Consider the following 19772-nt stretch of genomic DNA (forward strand, 5'->3'; position numbering starts at 1 on the left):
TATATACCAGCTAGCTCCGCAGGTAATAGAGAGATTGAAGAAATGAATGATTAGATAAGAGAAATTATTTTGAATAAAGAAGACGAAAATTTGTGATGGGGGACTGGAATTCGATAGTAGCAAAGGAAAGAGAAGAAAAAGGAGTAGGTGAATATATAGACTGGGAGAAAGGAATGAAAAAGGAAGCCACCTGGTAGAATTTTGCACAGAGCATAATCTGATCATTGCTAGCACTTGATTTAAGAATAATACAAGAATGTTGCATACTTGGAAGAGATTTGGAGACATTGGAAGATTTCAGATTGATTATATAATCGCTAGAGCTTTAGGAACCAGATTTTAAACTGTAAGACATTTCCAGGAGCAGGTGTGCACTCTGACCACAATTTATTGGTTACAAACTGTAGATTAAAACAGAAGAAATTAGAAAAAGGTAGGAAATTAAGGAGATGGGACCTGGATAAATTGAATGGACCAGAGGTTGTTGAAAGTTTCAGAAGGATCATTAGGCAACAGTTGACTAGAACAGGTAGAAGATAAGCAGTAGAAGACAAATGGGTGGCTTTACATGATGAAATAATAAAGGCAGCAGAGGATGAAATAGGTAAAAAGACAAGGCCTAGTAGAAATCCTTGGATAACACAAAAGATAATGAATTTATTTGACGAAAGGAGAAAATTTTAAAAATGCAGCAAATTAAGCAGGCGAATGGGAATACACAGCTTTAAAAAATGATATTGTCAGGTAGTGCAAAATGACTAAGCAGGAATTGCTAGAGGACAGATATAAGGATTTAGAAGCATATTTCACTAGGGGAAAGATACGAGGATGGTTTCAAAAGTTATTGGAATGGAATAGGAAAAAAAGTACTTACATCAGAGAAACTTCTTTGATTTTTCAATGTAGTCTCCTTGTAGATTAATGCACTTGATCCAACGATGTTCCAGTGCCTTGATCCCATCTCGCAAATGAGTTTCCTCCAGGCCTGCAAAATAATTGTCAACTCCAGCTATCAGTTCTTCATTTGAAGTGAATCTTCGTCCACCAAGAAAAAGTTTCAGTTTTGGGAAGAGATGGAAGTCTGACAGAGCCATATCAGGTGAATAAGGCGAGTGTGGCAACAATTCATACCTTAGTTCATGTAATTTTGCCATGGCGACGGCAGGTGTGCGAGCACGCATTGTCTTGATGGAAGATGACTTTCTTCCTTGCTAATCCTGGCCTTTTGTCACGTATCTTTTGTTGCAATTTGTTCAGGAGGTTAGCATAGTATTCTCCAGTAATTGTTTGCCCAGTGGGGAGATAATCTACAAAGAGATCCACCTTCGCATCCCAGAACACTGATGCCATGACCTTTCCTGCCGAAGGAATTGTCTTTGCTTTCTTTGGTGGCAGAGAATCAGCATGTTGTTTCCACTGCTTTGACTGTTGTTTTGTCTCTGGGGTATAGTAGTGCACCCAAGCTTCATCCATGGTCACAAACCAGCTCAAAAAATTTTGTTCGTTTTTCCTAAAAGGGGCCAAACATTGTTCTGATATGTCCATTCTCATGCGTTTTCGACCCAGCATCAGGAGTTGTGGCACCCATCTTGCAGATAATTTTTTCATTTCTAATTCTTCAGTTAAAATGTGATATACCCTTTCAGATGACATCTGGCAAGCTTGAGAAATTTCATGCACTTTGAACCGGAGATCCTCCATGACCATTTCGTGCACTTTTGCAATGATTTCTGGAGTAGTGACACATCTTATCTGACCATTGTGGGATCATTATCTGAGCTCTCCCAACCAAATTTAAATTCATTCGTCCACTTGCCAACAGTTGAATATGAAGGAGCAGAGTCCCGCAGTGTATTCTGGAAATTGGCTTGAATGTCCTTTGCTTTCATACCATTCTTTACAAAGTACTTAATCACTTTTTTTTTTCTTTACAAAGCACTATGTGGGAACAACAGAGCCACATCACTGCCACAGCTCTCTTCCAAGAGCACTGTCATGGCACGTGTTTACAGGCAACAGTCCAATGAATATCACATGAACAACTCATTGCAATAGTGCTGACCTCTCATGGTGATTCTGAGAACTTTTGAAACCACCCTTGTAGATATATTCTAAAGGAAAATTAAAAGGGCCTTTGAGTAAGAGAGGAGCAGCTGTATGAATATCAAGAGCTCAGACAGAAAACTGGACCTAAGCAAAGAAGGGAAAGCTGAAAGATGGGAGGAGTATATAGAGGGTCTATACAAGGGAGATGAACTTAAAGGCAATGTTATAGAAAGGAAAGTGGACACAGTTGAAGATGAGGTGGGAGATATGATACTGCTAGAAGAATTTTACAGAGCACTGAAAGATCTAAGTCAAAACAAGGCCCCAGGGGTAGATGATATTCTGTCAGAACTACCGGTAGCCTTGGGAGAGCCAGCCATGACAAAACTCTTTCCTCTGTTGTGTAAGATGCATGAAACAGGTGAAGTACCCTCAGGCTTCAAGAAGAATGTCGTAATTCCATTTCCAAAGAAATTAGCTGCTGACAGGAGTGAAAATTACTGAAGTGTCAGTTTAATAAGTCATGGTTGCAAAATGCTAACACGAATTCTTTACAGTAGAATGGAAAAGTGGTGGAACCTGACCTCAGAGGAGGTCAGTTTGGATTCCAGAAAAATGTAGGAACACACGAAGCAATACTAACCCTACCACTTACCTTAGAAGATAGGTTACGGAAAGACAAACTTATGTTTATAGCATTTGTAGACTGGGAGAAAGCTTTTGGCAATCTTGACTGGATACCCTCTTTGAAATTCTGAAGGGAGCAGGGGTACAACACACAGAGAAAAACGCCATGTACAACTTGTACAGAAACCAGACAGCAATTATAAGAGTCGAGGGGCATGAAAGGGAAGCAATTGTTGAGAATGGACTGAGACAGGGTTGCAGCCTGTCACTGATGTTATTTAATGTATACATTGAGCAAGCAGTAAAGGAAACAAAAAAATATATGTGTTGTTGTTGTTGTTATGGTCTTCAGTCCTGAGACTGGCTTGATGCAGCTCTCCATGCTACTCTATCCTGTGCAAGCTTCATCTCCCAGTACCTACTGCAACCTACATCCTTCTGAATCTGCTTAGTGTATTCATCTCTTGGTCTCCCTTTACGATTTTTTTCCCTCCACGCTGCCCTCCAATACTAAATTGGTGATCCCTTGATACCTCAGAACATGTCCTACCAACCCATCCCTTCTTCTGGTCAAGTTGTGCCACAAAATTCTCTTCTCCTCAATCCTATTCAATACTTCCTCATTAGTTATGTGATCTACCCATCTAATCTTCAGCATTCTTCTGTAGCACCACATTTCAAAAGCTTCTATTCTCTTCTTGTCCAAACTATTTATCGTCCATGTTTCACTTCCATACATGGCTACACTCCATACAAATACTTTCAGAAACGACTTCCTGACACTTAAATCTATACTCGATGTTAACAAATTTCTCTTCTTCAGAAATGCTTTCCTTGCCATTGCCAGTCTAAATTTTATATCCTCTCTACTTCGACCATCATCAGTTATTTTGCTCCCCAAATAGCAAAACTCCTTTACTACTTTAAGTGTCTCATTTCCTAATCTAATTCCCTCAGCATCACCCAACTTAATTCGACTACATTCCATTATCCTCATTTTGCTTTTGTTGATGTTCATCTTATATCCTCCTTTCAAGACACTGTCCATTCCATTCAGCTGCTCTTCCAGGTCCTTTGCTGTCTCTGACAGAATTGCAATATCATCGGCGAACCTCAAAGTTTTTATTTTTCTCCATGGATTTTAATACCTACTCCGAATTTTTCTTTTGTTTCCTTTACTGCTTGCCCAATATACAGATTGAATAACATCGGGGAGAGGCTACAACCCTGTGTTACTCCCTTCCCAACAACTGCTTCCCTTTCATGTCCCTCGACTCTTATAACTGCCATCTGGTTTCTGTACAAATTGTAAATAGCCATTCGCTCCCTGTATTTTACCCCTGCCACCTTTAGAATTTGAAAGAGAGTATTCCAGTCAACATTGTCAAAAGCTTTCTCTAAGTCTACAAATGCTAAAAACGTAGGTTTGCCTTTCTTTAATCTTTCTTCTAAGATAAGTCGCAAGGTCAGTATTGCCTCACGTGTTCCAGTATTTCTACAGAATACAAACTGATCTTCCCCGAGGTCGGCTTCTACTAGTTTTTCCATTCGTCTGTAAAGAATTCGTGCTAGTATTTTGCAGCTGTGGCTTAATAAACTGATTGTCCGGTAATTTTCACATCTGTCAACACCTGCTTCCATAAGGATTGGAATTATTATGTTCTTCTTGAAGTCTAAGGGTATTTCGCCTGTTTCATACATCTTGCTCACCAGATGGTAGAGTTTTGTCAGGACTGGCTCTCCCAAGGCTGTCAGTAGTTCCAATGGAATGTTGTCTACTCCGTGGGCCTTGTTTCGACTCAGGTCTTTCAGTGCTCTGTCAAACTCTTCACGCAGTATCGTGTCTCCCATTTCATCTTCATCTACATCCTCTTCCATTTCCATAATACTGTCCTCAAGTACATCACCCTTGTATAGACCCTCTATATACTCCTTCCACCTTTCTGCTTTCCCTTCTTTGCTTAGAACTGGGTTTCCATCTGAGCTCTTGATGATGTTCATACAAGTGGTTCTCTTATCTGCAAAGGTCTCTTTAATTTTCCTGTAGGCAGTATCTATCTTACCCCTAGTGAGATATGTCTCTACATCCTTACATTTGTCCTCTAGCCATCCCTGCTTAGCCATTTTGCACTTCCTGTCAATCTCATTTCTGAGACATTTGTATTCCTTTTTGCCTGCTTCATTTACTGCATTTTTATATTTTCTCCTTTCATCAATTAAATTCAATATTTCTTCTGTTACCCAAGGATTTCTACTAGCCCTCGTCTTTTTACCTACTTGATCCTCTGCTGCCTTTACTACTTCATCCCTCAAAGCTACCCATTCTTCTTCTACTGTATTTCTTTCCCCCATTCATGTCAATTGTGTTCCTTATGCTCTCCCTGAAACTCTGTACAACCTCTGGTTCTTTCAGTTTATCCAGGTCCCATCTCCTTAAATTCCCACCTTTTTGCAGTTTCTTCAGCTTTAATCTACAGGTCATAACCAATAGATTGTGGTCAGAGTCCACATCTGCCCCTGGAAATGTCTTACAATTTAAAACCTGGTTCCTAAATCTCTGTCTTACCATTATATAATCTATCTGATACCTACCAGTATCTCCAGGGTTCTTCCATGTATACAACCTTCTTTCATGATTCTTAAACCAAGTGTTAGCTATGATTAAGTTGTGCTCTGTGCAAAATTCTACCAGGCGGCTTCCTCTTTCATTTCTTAGCCCCAATCCATATTCACCTACTACGTTTCCTTCTCTCCCTTTTCCTACTACCGAATTCCAGTCACCCATGACTATTAAATTTTCGTCACCCTTCACTATCTGAATAATTTCTTTTATTTCATCATACATTTCTTCAATTTCTTCGTAATCTGCAGAGCTAGTTGGCATATAAACTTGTACTACTGTAGTAGGCGTGGGCTTCGTATCTATCTTGGCCACAATAATATATGTAGTAGGCATTAAAGGTGAGGGAGGAGAAATAAAAACTTTAAGGTTTGCCAATGACATTGTAGTTCTGTCAGAGACAGCAAAGAACTTGGAAGAGCAGTTGAATGGAATGGACAGTGTCTTGAAAGAATGATATAAGATGAACATCAACGAAAGCAGAACGAGGATAATGGAATGTAGTCAAATTAAATAGAGAATTAGAAAATGCATTGAAACCTTGTTTTAAAATATTTCCTGACATTAATGCTACTGCCAATGTTAAGTGGGCTATTTCCTTGATTAACTTTTTGTGCCAAGATTGAAAAATCAAACTTGGAACCGTAAAGTGTACATGGTCCACAAAACAAAATCGGTTTGTGTTTAACTGATACTGTAATGTATTTGGAATCTGATGATGTGTTACGTTAATACACCAGAGCTTGCAGTTCTTTCAATGCAAATGACAAGTGCATTGCTAGTGGTGGGACTGATGAGGGGGAAAAAAACTAATAAACGTACTGTTTATGAAATAATGGTTACTTCTTAATCGTGTTTTGAGTATTTCCTAGGCTTTCCTAAGTTACATTTTATATTGCATTTAAGAGTTTGTTTCCTCAGGAATACATGGACTGATTGCTCTTGATAAACAGAAGTTACCATAATTTCATTTTACTTGTTTTCCCAAGACAGTGTTCACTATTTTGCAGATATTTGCACTTTCGATTGTTTTGCTTGTTGCATAATTGCTAGGCATTGTAAAAGGATAGCAGTATGATGCAGCCGTTAAGTTTTTATACAAATCTATGGTGTAGTTGCAGACTGGAACTGTACTGTTCTCTAGGTTCAAAGGCTGCTAAGTAAAGCTAATAGCTGCAGTGGTATATTATGAATGCTGGTCACTGGCAGCAGGGAATTACCAGTCTCTCAAAAATGTGTATTGGCTTAGAATCTTAAACTTTTGTAGTAGGGAAACAGCACATTGACAGCCATTAAAACCTAGTCATTGTTTCACTTTTCCTCATGTTTTTCTGTCCTCTCTGGCCCCCATTCCCTCCTCTGTTGATTTGTCATTGTCTTCTACTTCCTCCTTGTGAAAGCTGAGTACTATCTTAAAACATTTATAAGTTTTACTTGCTTAATAGAAAATAGTTCTTTTCCTTGAGAAGTGTAATTTCCAGTGCCTTATTGCTGCAGTTAATTGTGGATTCATAGAGTGATTAGAACGACAATAATGTGGTGTATTTTGATAAATTGTGTGATGTCACACATTTGTTGTTTTTTGTTGTATTGACATGAGGTAATTTTCTTGCAGTTCATTGAAATAAACGGACTTCAGCTAACAGAACCAAGACAGGCATATGTTAGAATTTTAAAAGAGCTGGGTGGTGAGAAAGTGACCACACAAACAGCTCAAGAGATACTTGAAAAGAAATTTACAAAACCAAGCAAGAAAGACTTGCCAACAGTTCTTTTAGTTGATGAGGTAAGAAAATGATATGATGTTTTACTGTATGTCATAGGTATTTACTTCATAGAATATCTCTTAGTCCAACTGTGGTTCACTAGCCTAGATATTTAAAAAATTTCATGTAATATTGTTTAGGTGTTCCTGCTTTATGTTTGTTATCAAGAAAACTTAAGTACATGATGGTCTAGCATAAGAATTAATGTCTGCAACATTCTTTGGCTAAAGGGATAATTCTGCTTTCATTTTTAATTCTGTTTCATACTGATGCATTGATTACTACAGCCATATAGCAGGTTATGCTAAATTTGTTTCTCTCTCATTAAGTAACGAAAAGTACATTTTGAGGGTTAATTTGGGAGTAAAAGAATTGTTGAATGTTATCTTCTGTAACTTTTCTTTCTACGATGGTGACTTTGGAATCTGTGTGTAATTAACACATCAGAAGTGTTTGGAAATTTGTAATTTTGGTATTTTTAGTAAATTTAAAGGTGCTGTCATTGGGTAGAGAAAAATTACAAAGAACTATTACTTTCAAGAATTCTGAGTATATACATTATTCTTTGGAAGCACATTATTCTCAGACAGCTCCATGAATGGATGTTTTGTAACACCTAATAATCTATCTATAGTTCCTTCTTTGTTGTAGATTTTTGTTTTATACTTAGTTATAAAATTCTGATGGACAATTATGTGCAAGAGAATGGTGTCCCTCAAGACTGCTATGTTTCAGATGTGACTGTCTTTATTCTATTAATGCTGTTAGATCCTTTACAGCTCTTGTTCTAGACAATTTTTCTTCACTGCTCCACTTTTGGCTTTTCGGCAAGAGTGACTCAAGAATTGCACCTTATAAGAGAGAGACTGGTTTACTAGTGTATTATTATTTTTGGTTTTAATGTGTGTTTAAAAAGTAGTGCATTCATTTCAAATATATGGTTGTGTATCCAGTTGAGGGGTGCTGTTCTGACATTTTTTTTTAAAAAAAAAAGATTTGTTGATGTATTTTGCCTGATAATAAATTATTCTGGTTATAACATCTAAAGCCTGATTTACTCTAGAACACAAGCAAACACAACAGCGAACAAGACTGCTCCTATACAGAAATGGCAGGCGAGTGCAAGGGAATGGCATTTGGTTCTCTTGGTCACTCTTGTTCCCACAGTGTTTGTATGCTTCGATATTCATTCTATCATTTTCTGTTGTGTTCCTTCCAGTACAAACCCATGTTCACAGGTACACGGGAATTGTGATGAACACTAGCAAATTGTTCTGATAATGCTCACACACCTTTGTTCACTCTCATTTGTCTCAGTGCAAAGGTGTAAAGGATCTAAAAGCATGTCGCAGGTTCGAATCCTGCCTCAGGCATGGATGTGTGTGATGTCCTTAGGTTAGTTAGGTTTAATTAGTCCAAGTTCTAGGCAACTGATGACCTCAGAAGTTAAGTCGCATAGTGCTCAGAGCCATCTAAAAGCATGAGCTGGCAAGACACCAGTCAACCTTAACAGCAAGAATTATGTGACTCTCCTAACTTGCTCTGACTTTCTGCAGTGCTTGTATCCAGCAGAAAATAATGTTTACCTTTATGTTGAAAGCTTCTTTTATATAATTTTTCTGAAGCATTCATTGATGTAATTTACAGAAGCTGGTTAGCAAGCCTGACACTAAGAAATAAGTAATAGAGAAAGCTTCATTGACATCATCTGTGATAACGTAAAGTGAGGGAAAAGGAATGTTGCTTAGGATGCCATAATAAAAATGAGTTTTCTTTGATATAATGCCATACTAGAGCAAAGTAATAAGTTCTTTGATGCATAGATGGTGCTTTGATGCAAATGACAATTTGTTTTTGTATTGGTACACATTCCATTAAAAGATAAATGTCAATGTGCATCTAGGTCACACTAAATGGCAGGTAACTTAGGGAGCTTAGCACTTATTTGCTAGGTACAAGCCTGGTGAACATGGGTTTCCTGAGCTTTGAACTTGGGAATGTCACCAGTCCTCTTTTACCATAAGCTCTGAAGATGCTCCACTGACCACCATGCAACTTCGTGGTGGAATGTTGTGTATCATGTGGAATGGGTAACTTAGCTTAACCACCCAGAACATAAGGATGATAAGAAGCTCTATTAAAAAACTCATTCTCAAGGTGTGCTGCACGTTGATGAGCTGCATGGCTGTAGAAGAGGAACATCAGTTAGCAGGCAACCTCTGGGGAATCTTCTGTTCTTCAGTTGTATAAGGCTTACCCAGGCAAGTGGGGCTTTGTCTGGGTGGACCTTTGTTTCCCTAGCTGCTCATGTATCCCAGAACCACCTCTGCCCCCTCTGCAAGATACTGATACTGTGTAACCCTACTACATTCATCACACCTCTGAAATTTAATCCCTTGTTCCTCAGCACCTGGAAGAGCATTCCAGACACCATCTCTGTAAGTTATCCAACCTGCTGACATCCTACTGCTACCTTGGAACACCACTATCCAACTCTTGTCCTACCCACAGTGTTGGGCCTCATCAACTCCTCATACCACCCAGATCCTGCATAGCAGACCTTTTCAACTTTCCACGTCCCCAAAACTCTATAACACTCCAAATCCAGAACCTAAACAATCCAGGAACACTGATGTTAACCTTTCTACCAAACTCCTCAGACCGACAGAAGTTTCAGACCTCTCCAAAGGTCTTACCTTTAGCTTTACACCAAAATTTAACCATGTTGGACTTGTCAAAGACCTACATCCCTCCTCCCGAACCCTGGAATGGAAACACTTCTTCACCACCAATGTCCCCAACCAAAGCCAATCTAATGCCAACATTGAATCCTGCCTTTCCCAGTTCATATCACCATCCAACCGTGATCCCCTGTCCCACCCAGCCACCCCCAGGTCGCCTTCCAGGAATTTCTTACCACCAACTTGGCCTCACCATCCTTCCACAGGCCTCTTTTCTAAGAACACCAACCTTACAGCAGAGGAAAGAACAGCCATAAATGTCTCAAAAAGATCCTGATATAATCATCCTACTTGCTGACAGTGGCTTCACCACTTTTGTGTTGAGTTGCAATCACTACCTGGTGGAAGGAATGTGTCAGTTGTCTGACTCTGATCAGAGTGATTCCCTCCCAGTAGTCCAACGTAACCTCCAATCCCTGCTTAAAGCCTTACCCCCTTCCCAGTAACTCTCCCCCAAATTCATTTCTCTCTTCACCCCACACACCATGCTCCCAAAATTCGCAACCTAACAATTCTGAATGCCCCATTGTAGCTGGTTGTTGTGCTCCCAATGAAAGGATCTCAGTCCTCATTGACCAAAACCTCCAACCAATAGCTCATAATCTAGCCTTCCACGTCAAAGGTACCAACCACTTCTTCAGTGACTCTCCACCATCCACCCTTTACCTCCTGGTTCCTTACTGGCCACTGTTATTGCCAATTTCCTATACACCAACATCCCTCATGCCCATGGTCTTGCTGCTGTCAAACAGTATCTTTCCCAGTGTCCTTCAGACTCCAAACCCACTACCTCATTCCTCATACACCTAACCAACGTGATTATAACGCATAATTACTTCTCCTTTGAAGTGAAGGTGTGTAAGCAAATCTGCAGCACAGCCGTGGGCAACTGTCTGACATCGCCCTATGCCAACCTGTTTACGGGCCATCTAGGGGAAACCTCCCAAAACTTCAGACTCCTGGTCTGGTTCAGGTTCATTGATGATATCTTTTTGATCTGGATTTAGTGCCAATATAATTTATCCTTATTCCTTCACCACCTCACCTTCTCTCCCATCCACATCACCTGGTTCTCCTCAACCCAGCCTGCCACCTTCCTGGATGTTGACCACCTCCTGTCTGGTGGTTCCATCAACATCTCTATCCACATTACACCCACCAACCACCAATAATACCTACATTTTGACAGCTACTATCCCTTCCACACCAAAAAATCCCTTCCATAGAGACTGGTCATTCAGGGACAGTGTACCTACAGTGACGAGAACTCCCTTGCCCATTATGCGGGAAGTCTCACTAAGGGCTTCGGGGACAGGCGCTATACCCTGTACAGAGTCTGCAAATAGAGTTCCTGTGCCATTTCCCCCTCACACTCATAGCCCTCCCATCACCCCAAGAGCCAGTTACAAATGAGTGCCCCCTTTGTTACGCAGTACCACCCCTGACTGGAACAGCTGAACCATGTCCTTTGTCAGGGCTTTATCTATTGCCATGCTTAGAAATGAGGGACATGCTTTCCACCCCTCCTGAAGTGGTGTTCCATTGCCCACCCAACCTTAACAACATCCTAGTCCATCCTTATGTCACTCCCAATCTCAACACCTTACCATAGGGATCGCATGCCTGTGGAAGACCCAGGTGCAAGACCTGCCCCGTCCACCATCTCTTTCAGTAGTGTCACAGGTATATCTTAGCCCATCAAATGGTGGGCCACCTGTGAAATTAGCCATGTTGTGTACAAACTGAGTTGCAACCTTTGCACAGCTTTTTATGTTGGTATGATTGCCTACCAGGTGGCCACCAAGATGAACAGCCACTACTAAACTGTGTCCAAGAGCAAAGTAGGTCACACTGAGCCACACAGCAGAACATAACATGCTTGATTTCAGTGGCTGCTTCGCAACATGGACCATCTGGATCCTTCCTTCCACTTTTCTGTACTGCACAGGTGGGAGTTATCCTTACAACACATTCTCCACTCCCAAAATTATCATGGCCTCAGCGCACAGTGACCTACTGTACTCCACACCCTTCGCTCAACAGTTCCCACCCCCTCTGTCCTATCACCAACTTGCTTTTCACGTCCCCTCAATCTCATTGTGAGCCACCCTCTGCCAATGTACCTGCCTGTCCTTTCCCCTTCTCTGCTCCTCTCCTCTCCCCTCCTCCCTCCTCCCGCCTCCCGCCTCTCCCCTCTTAAGTGCCTTTTTTTATTCTCATATTCAGAACTTTGCCCTCCATATAACAAGCTGAAAATTAAGTTAGTTAGGAAAGATCATTAATAGTGAGATATTATAGAACGATGCGCATGTGTGGCAGTTAGTAGCCAATGTAAAATGGGGAAGGAGAAGAGGTCTCGAATTGCCTCTTCTTTCATCATCGCAATCTCTTAATCATGTTAATAAATTTGCCTGCAGAATTTCTGATTTCTTGCCAAGACTATATTACTTCTCTTCATACAGTTGGACATGCTCTGTACCCGGAGACAGGATGTTATCTACAATATGTTGGAATGGCCTTCTGTAACTGGTTGTCGCCTCATAGTAATTACCATAGCCAATACCATGGATCTGCCAGAGAGACTTCTCATGGGTCGAGTTACTAGCCGCCTGGTGAGTCAGCAATGAAAAGTTATTATTTTTCTTTTACAATAAACTTGTGAGGCGAATCATCTTCTTCTTCTTCTTCTTCTTCTTCTTCTTCTTCTTCTTCTTCTTTTTTTTTTTTTTTTTTTTTTTTTTTTTTTTTTTTTTTTTTTTTTTTTTTTTTTTTCCCTCAGTATAAAAGTTAACAACCACTCATTGTTAAGTATCTTATTTTGAAGAATTTTAGTATTTGACAAAAGTTCTTCCACAGTTTTGTGAGTGTTGTTGTTAATAGGTTTGTGCTTATTGATGAATCTGCATAATTAGTTACTGAAATTGTTGTGTGTCAGCTTTTACCCATCTGTCTTTATGTGTAGGTTATTTGATTTGTTCATTGTGTATAATTCTTCTCAGCCATGTTCTTTGCTTATTAATTACATATAGCAAATGTTGACTGAAATGTAATTGTAGACGTGTGTTCTGGAGCATTAAGAAAATAAAGTTCTTCAGGTGGGGGAATTTTCTGTTCTATATTCTCACATGATCTGTTGGTCAATAAGTTAGCAGGAACATTACACTGTGAATTAAAATATAAAGTGTACTATGTATTGTGAAAATGTAGCTAAAATGTTAGTGTAATTATAGTATTCATTTTCATTGAAATTCAATATCTATTGTCATTAAATGTGTGCCTTTGCCATACGTTATTAACTGTGAATAGTAGTACATTGCAATGCCGTGAGTTTGTTGGCCCAATTATTACTTCTCAAGCATGAATATGAAGTGTGTATATTGTAGTTAAAATGTGTCCTCCAGAACAAATACTTACTAAGAGGCCTGCTGTCTTGAGATGAATGTCCCACATAACACTGTGACCTCTGTGTAGGCCCAGCATGGTGAATGTGCATATGCATTACAGTGTCTGTGGTATTTTACCCAGCAACCTCACTTGAAGCTTACCTCTCAGCTGCTGAGGGAGTTGGTGCAGTGGTAAGACTCTCACCTTGCTTTCAGACGGACAGCATCTCAAATCCACATCCATCCATTCAGATTTGGGTTTTCCATGATTCCCTTGAATCAGACTAAGAAAGGAAAAGGACAAGCTGGTTTGCTTCCCCATTCTGTCCCTCATTGAATCTTGCGCTGATGCTTTAATGACCTCAACGTTGACAGGAGGTCAACCCCTAATATTCTTTTTTTCCTAGCTATTGTAGATCTTAAAGTAGAGAATATAGTGATGCAGCTGACGATATTCATAGAGCAATGCTCTTAGTTTGTTTGCAGATGATGCAGTCATTTGCCATTTGTAAAGTCATCAGAAAATCAAAACCAGTTGCAAATTGATTAGACAAGATATCTGTATGGTGTGAAAAGTGGCAATTGACTCTAAATGATGACAAGTGTGAAGTCATCCATGCGAGTACTAGAAGAAATCCGCCAAATTTTGGTTACACGATGAAGCGCACAAATCTGAAGGCTGTAAATTCAAGTAAATACATAGGGATTACAATTACATATAACTTAAATTGCAACAATCACATAAATAATGTTGTGGGTAAAGCAAACCAAACACTGTGATTTATTGGCAGAACACTTAGGAGGAGGAACAGATCTACTAAAGAGAATGCTTACACTACACTTGTCTGCCCTCTTTCGGAGTATTACGGTGCTGCGTGGAATCCGCATCAAAGGGGACTAGCGGAGGACATTGAAAAAGTTCAAAGAAGGGCAGCTCCTGTATTATCATGAAATAGGGGAGAGAGTGCCATGGACATGATAGGTGAACTGGGTTGCCAATCATTAAAACGAAAGTGTTCTTCACTGTGGCAGGATCTTGTCGTGAAATTTCAATTGCCAACTTTCTCCTCTGATTACGAAAATATTCTATTGGTGCTGCAACTGTGCGATGAACAATGTGGCTAAATTACAGTTTTAAGATGGGTTATGATAATGAAACAGAAAGAATTATAGCTCATGAATTGTCTCTTGTTCTCTAAGCTCCCATATGCATTTCGCACAAATAATGTCCAGTACACAAAACAATAAAGGAAGATGTGAAGCAATTGTTACATGCTAAGCAGAATGCCTCCCCGGAATTCAGTAAATCTGGCTTTGCTATCATCTATTGGGGCCAGCACAAACATTCGTCATATAAACGTTCTGTTTGTAGTCAATAAATTTGAATTGTATGTATATAAAGTGCTGTGAGTTGCTGACTAAAAGACCAACACACTCACACGAAATGTTTCTGTGAATAAAAAGGTTTATTTTTTACTTTCACGTGAAAAAGTATTGTACCAACAAAATCAGATTTAGACACCAAGGGCTTAAACTTTGCAATAGTGTTCATGAACGCACAATTAATTTTTTAAATAGATCGCAAAAGGAAGGGCGATATTAAGAAACTAGTGATGCGACCGAAACACAAGTCCCCGCTATCGCACTTATCAATAAATCACAAATCTAGTTGACTGAGTGGATCCAACACCATGAAATAAAATCAAAGTCCACAAGTGTGGTTCAACACAAAACTAGTTCAACTTCCTCTCACCATAGAAATATTCTAAGTTCACCTAACGAATCTTGGCAAAAGTTCAAATAACTGTCTGAGTATATCCACAGAAACAGTCAAATCCACAAAAGCAGGAAAATGCAAGAAATGTTCCAAGCAACCTCTAAAACATCTTAAGTCTTGAAGTAAACTCGGCAAATTTCTACAAGTTAAGTGTACTGGCAACGTGTATAGCTGAAAAATTCAAAATCGCATGAAACTTGGTGGAAAATTAAAAGTCAAAAACTCAATACTCAGAAAAATTACACCATACGCGCACTGCAACTTCTGAGCTGCAATCTGACACTAATCTTATCTCAACAAGACTTGAGATCACACAATCCCAGTCCAACATGGCTGCCGCCTGTTTAAGCCCTTGGTGTCCTACTGTGTGAGTCAAGCAAGACGCTTAATGTAATTTAAATACAAAAATCACCATTTCAACATTTTATACACATATAATATATGAATTTATATGTAAATTTTCATAATGTTCATTACTAATCTCCATTAGTGTACTGCCGCTACTTTTATTTACTTAATTTTTATTTAGTGAAAAAATAAATTTAAAAAGCTGGGCATCATAATCATAATTCTGTTATGTTGAGGAGATAGAGCTCGACAAGACAATCCTACAAATACCTGTACATTATTTGTTGCAATCGCATGTAACTGAAATACAATTTTCAAAATTTTGTACATTATCATAATTATTCAAATGTCTCTAACGTAAAAAGTGTTTATGGTAAAGGTGGTGCATCTCAACAGTCACCATTGGCAAAATTTTCCCTTTAAAGTGAACCTGCTGGCTCTCCTGTACTTTCATTGGTTCTGTCTTTATTAATCTTTGTAGTTTTATTCTACATGGCAGTGGATGTGCACTGGATCTGCGAGTTGCCTCCATTACCAAGTTTTAACAGCCAGAATTTCCCCAAGCTGCCAACAGCTATGTAATCACATTCTGCTAGCCCACGTCCTCACTCTGACCTGGGACTGTCAAGCACTCGGCAGTTCACTGTAGGTTACCCTGTCCTTCACAGATGGTACATACCTTGTTATAGCTCGACTGGTCATCGCCAAATGGGTGGTACGCTCACAGTGCCCACATACGTAGGGAGGAATGATCATCATAATAAAATATGAGAAATCGCAAGCCATTCGAGAGTGGAACGCTAGGGATATAGCTTGAAGATGGTTTGAAGAATCCTCTGCCAGGCACTTGATTGTGAATTGCAGAGTAATATAATGTAGATGTAGACATGTAGATGTAGATAAATGACATGCTGTGATGTGTTGATGCATCCCAGGTGGGCTGTCAGTTTGCTGTAGGACAGCAGGAGCCTGTGTCATTGGAAAACTTATCATTGTAATAGTAAACAGTGCGTGGCAATTACCTTACCAGCTATAGTCATGGAAGGAAGTAACACTGCCAAGCTAAAAATAAGACATTACCCACTGACATGCATTTTCCTCCTCTAGCAAATAGATTAGTCAGTATATAGAACTAGTGCAATACTACTATCGGTTCAATACACTGTGTAGAAGCATTTTATTTCCTGACAGGAAGGCAATCCACAGCTTATATACACTCCTGGAAATTGAAATAAGAACACCGTGAATTCATTGTCCCAGGAAGGGGAAACTTTATTGACACATTCCTGGGGTCAGATACATCACATGATCACACTGACAGAACCACAGGCACATAGACACAGGCAACAGAGCATGCACAATGTCGGCACTAGTACAGTGTATATCCACCTTTCGCAGCAATGCAGGCTGCTATTCTCCCATGGAGACGATCATAGAGATGCTGGATGTAGTCCTGTGGAACGGCTTGCCATGCCATTTCCACCTGGCGCCTCAGTTGGACCAGCGTTCGTGCTGGACGTGCAGACCGCGTGAGACGACACTTCATCCAGTCCCAAACATGCTCAATGGGGGACAGATCCGGAGATCTTGCTGGCCAGGGTAGTTGACTTACACCTTCTAGAGCACGTTGGGTGGCACGGGATACATGCGGACGTGCATTGTCCTGTTGGAACAGCAAGTTCCCTTGCCGGTCTAGGAATGGTAGAACGATGGGTTCGATGACGGTTTGGATGTACCGTGCACTATTCAGTGTCCCCTCGACGATCACCAGTGGTGTACGGCCAGTGTAGGAGATCGCTCCCCACACCATGATGCCGGGTGTTGGCCCTGTGTGCCTCGGTCGTATGCAGTCCTGATTGTGGCGCTCACCTGCACGGCGCCAAACACGCATACGACCATCACTGGCACCAAGGCAGAAGCGACTCTCATCGCTGAAGACGACACGTCTCCATTCGTCCCTCCATTCACGCCTGTCGCGACACCACTGGAGGCGGGCTGCACGATGTTGGGGCGTGAGCGGAAGACGGCCTAACGGTGTGCGGGACCGTAGCCCAGCTTGATGGAGACGGTTGCGAATGGTCCTCGCCGATACCCCAGGAGCAACAGTGTCCCTAATTTGCTGGGAAGTGGCGGTGCGGTCCCCTACGGCACTGCGTAGGATCCTACGGTCTTGGCGTGCATCCGTGCGTCGCTGCGGTCCGGTCCCAGGTCGACGGGCACGTGCACCTTCAGCCGACCACTGGCGACAACATCGATGTACTGTGGAGACCTCACGCCCCACGTGTTGATCAATTCGGCGGTACGTCCACCCGGCCTCCCGCATGCCCACTATACGCCCTCGCTCAAAGTCCGTCAACTGCACATACGGTTCACGTCCACGCTGTCGCGGCATGCTACCAGTGTTAAAGACTGCGATGGAGCTCCGTATGCCACGGCAAACTGGCTGACACTGACGGCGGCGGTGCACAAATGCTGCGCAGCTAGCGCCATTCGACGGCCAACACCGCGGTTCCTGGTGTGTCCGCTGTGCCGTGCGTGTGATCATTGCTTGTACAGCCCTCTCGCAGTGTCCGGAGCAAGTATGGTGGGTCTGACACACCGGTATCAATGTGTTCTTTTTTCCATTTCCAGGAGTGTATTTAAGAAAATAATGAGGCACATGTAACACACATATAAAAAATTTATTAAATCCCAGGCGTTCCCTTATTGTGCTCTTAGAGAAGTTCAGTAACCATACTTCTCTGGGAAAAGTGCTGTATGACAATATGCTTTTAGGTTTATCCAGCTAATCCTTATTTCATTTAGTAGTACATTATGTAAAGACAATTTTAGTTTTACTTAATTAAAAGGACACCCACCTGCCCCCTCCCTTCACACACAAACACACACACACACACACACACACACACACACTTATTCTTCTTCATTTCGGTCAACTATTGACCATGTCAATTCAGCTGTCTCTCTTTTTGTGAGCTTTAGTTACTGCACAGTGCTCCTTCAGTCAATTCCAGTGTTCTTTTCTCTCTTGGGTACACATTTTCTCTGTATTCAGCTTCGCTTTTTTCTGGAAACCTATGTGTATTCATAATTATTCCTTAATGCTCCTACATTTCCATAGGACTAATTTCCAGTTTTTGTAAATCTTTTTGACTTCTGTGAGCCATGACGCTTTGGTTTTCTTATCTTGAAAGTATGCTAGTATCCTTTTAGTTGTCCTTCCTGGGCTCATTCGTGTCACATAGCTGTTAAAAGCAGTCTTTCTTTTCTGAATTGTATCACTTACCTTCTCCACGTGTTCATGATTGTGATGCCTTCTTCTGCACTATCTCGTAACTTTGATGGAACCCAAAATCTTCCTTTTTTGCCTTAAGTTTCTCCAGTGGATATTTCTTGTTCACTGTAAAAGTCTCTATCACTTATAGGGCTTTTGGTGTAATAACATTGCAGTATTGTCTAATTTTGTTGTATAAGATTATATATCTCTTATTAGGGATGCCTTTAGTTAGTTGATAGGCCGTTTTCATTTTTTTAATGCATGATACGAAGGCTTCTTTCTCTGATAGGTTAGGCTCTATCCATTCATATCGGTATTTAAAATTTTGTGCATGCTTAATTTTTCCTTTTCTGAGCTCCAGTTCTTGTGGTGCTGATTTTATGTTTATCATGAAGTACATCTCCTCAAAGGAGATTTGAAGCCCACTCTGCTGTACTGCCAATGTTTTTATTTCATTAAGCTGTTTTGCTGCCATATCTGTGGAGCCTGAGAAGATCACTAGCTCGTATGCAAAGGCTAGACAGTCGATTGTAAGATCCATGTATTGCATTTAGACAAAAATAGGAAAACACTGTAAGAAATTCACACTTGAACATAAATGCAGACGATAGTAAAGCTTTCAGATTGTGCTGTTGTATTTGAACATGAACGGCAACTGTGCAGTGCCCTCAATACATTACAAGTGTCAGTTGTGGTCAAAAAGTGTTCTGTGCAGTTGCAAGTGCATTATGTCAGAGCTAAGTGAATTCAAACATGGGCAAAATGTTGGTGCTTCTATGGTGGGTGCTTCCATAACCAAGGGAGCTGAAGTGTCCAATGTTTCAAAAGGCACCATGTCCAAGATTTATATGGTGCACATGGAGAGCAGAAAACCATCATCCTCTAAGTTCCAATAGGACAAAAGTGTATGTTGAATGATCATGATGGATGGTCATTGAAGAGGATTGTGACAGAAAGTAAGAGGATGTAAACTACAAAAGTCATTTCAGAACTGAATGTTGCACGCGCAAACCTGGTCAATACCAAAACAACATGGAGCTCTATAAGAAGAGAATTGCGGGCAAACTCAATTCCAAAACCACTCATCAGTGATGCAAATTCCCATATCAGGAAAACATGGTGCCAAAAAAACCTGGACTGGCAAGTTTACATCCCAAGAGTGAAACACAACATAGAGTTGGTGATGA

General features: G+C 40.6%; 1 protein-coding gene across 1 annotated transcript in view; it reads left to right on the top strand.

The window, feature by feature from the left end:
- LOC124788366 (origin recognition complex subunit 1) overlaps positions 1 to 19772 on the top strand; it is a 136259-nt gene that overhangs the window by 68670 nt on the left and 47817 nt on the right. The window contains exons 5-6 of the mRNA XM_047255630.1: positions 6909 to 7079; positions 12263 to 12412. Of these exons, the coding sequence (XP_047111586.1) occupies positions 6909 to 7079; positions 12263 to 12412 (321 nt within the window). The remainder of the gene's footprint in view (positions 1 to 6908; positions 7080 to 12262; positions 12413 to 19772) is intronic.

The sequence above is a fragment of the Schistocerca piceifrons genome, chromosome 3 (assembly GCF_021461385.2).
Source record: "Schistocerca piceifrons isolate TAMUIC-IGC-003096 chromosome 3, iqSchPice1.1, whole genome shotgun sequence".
Lineage (NCBI taxonomy): Eukaryota > Metazoa > Arthropoda > Insecta > Orthoptera > Acrididae > Schistocerca > Schistocerca piceifrons.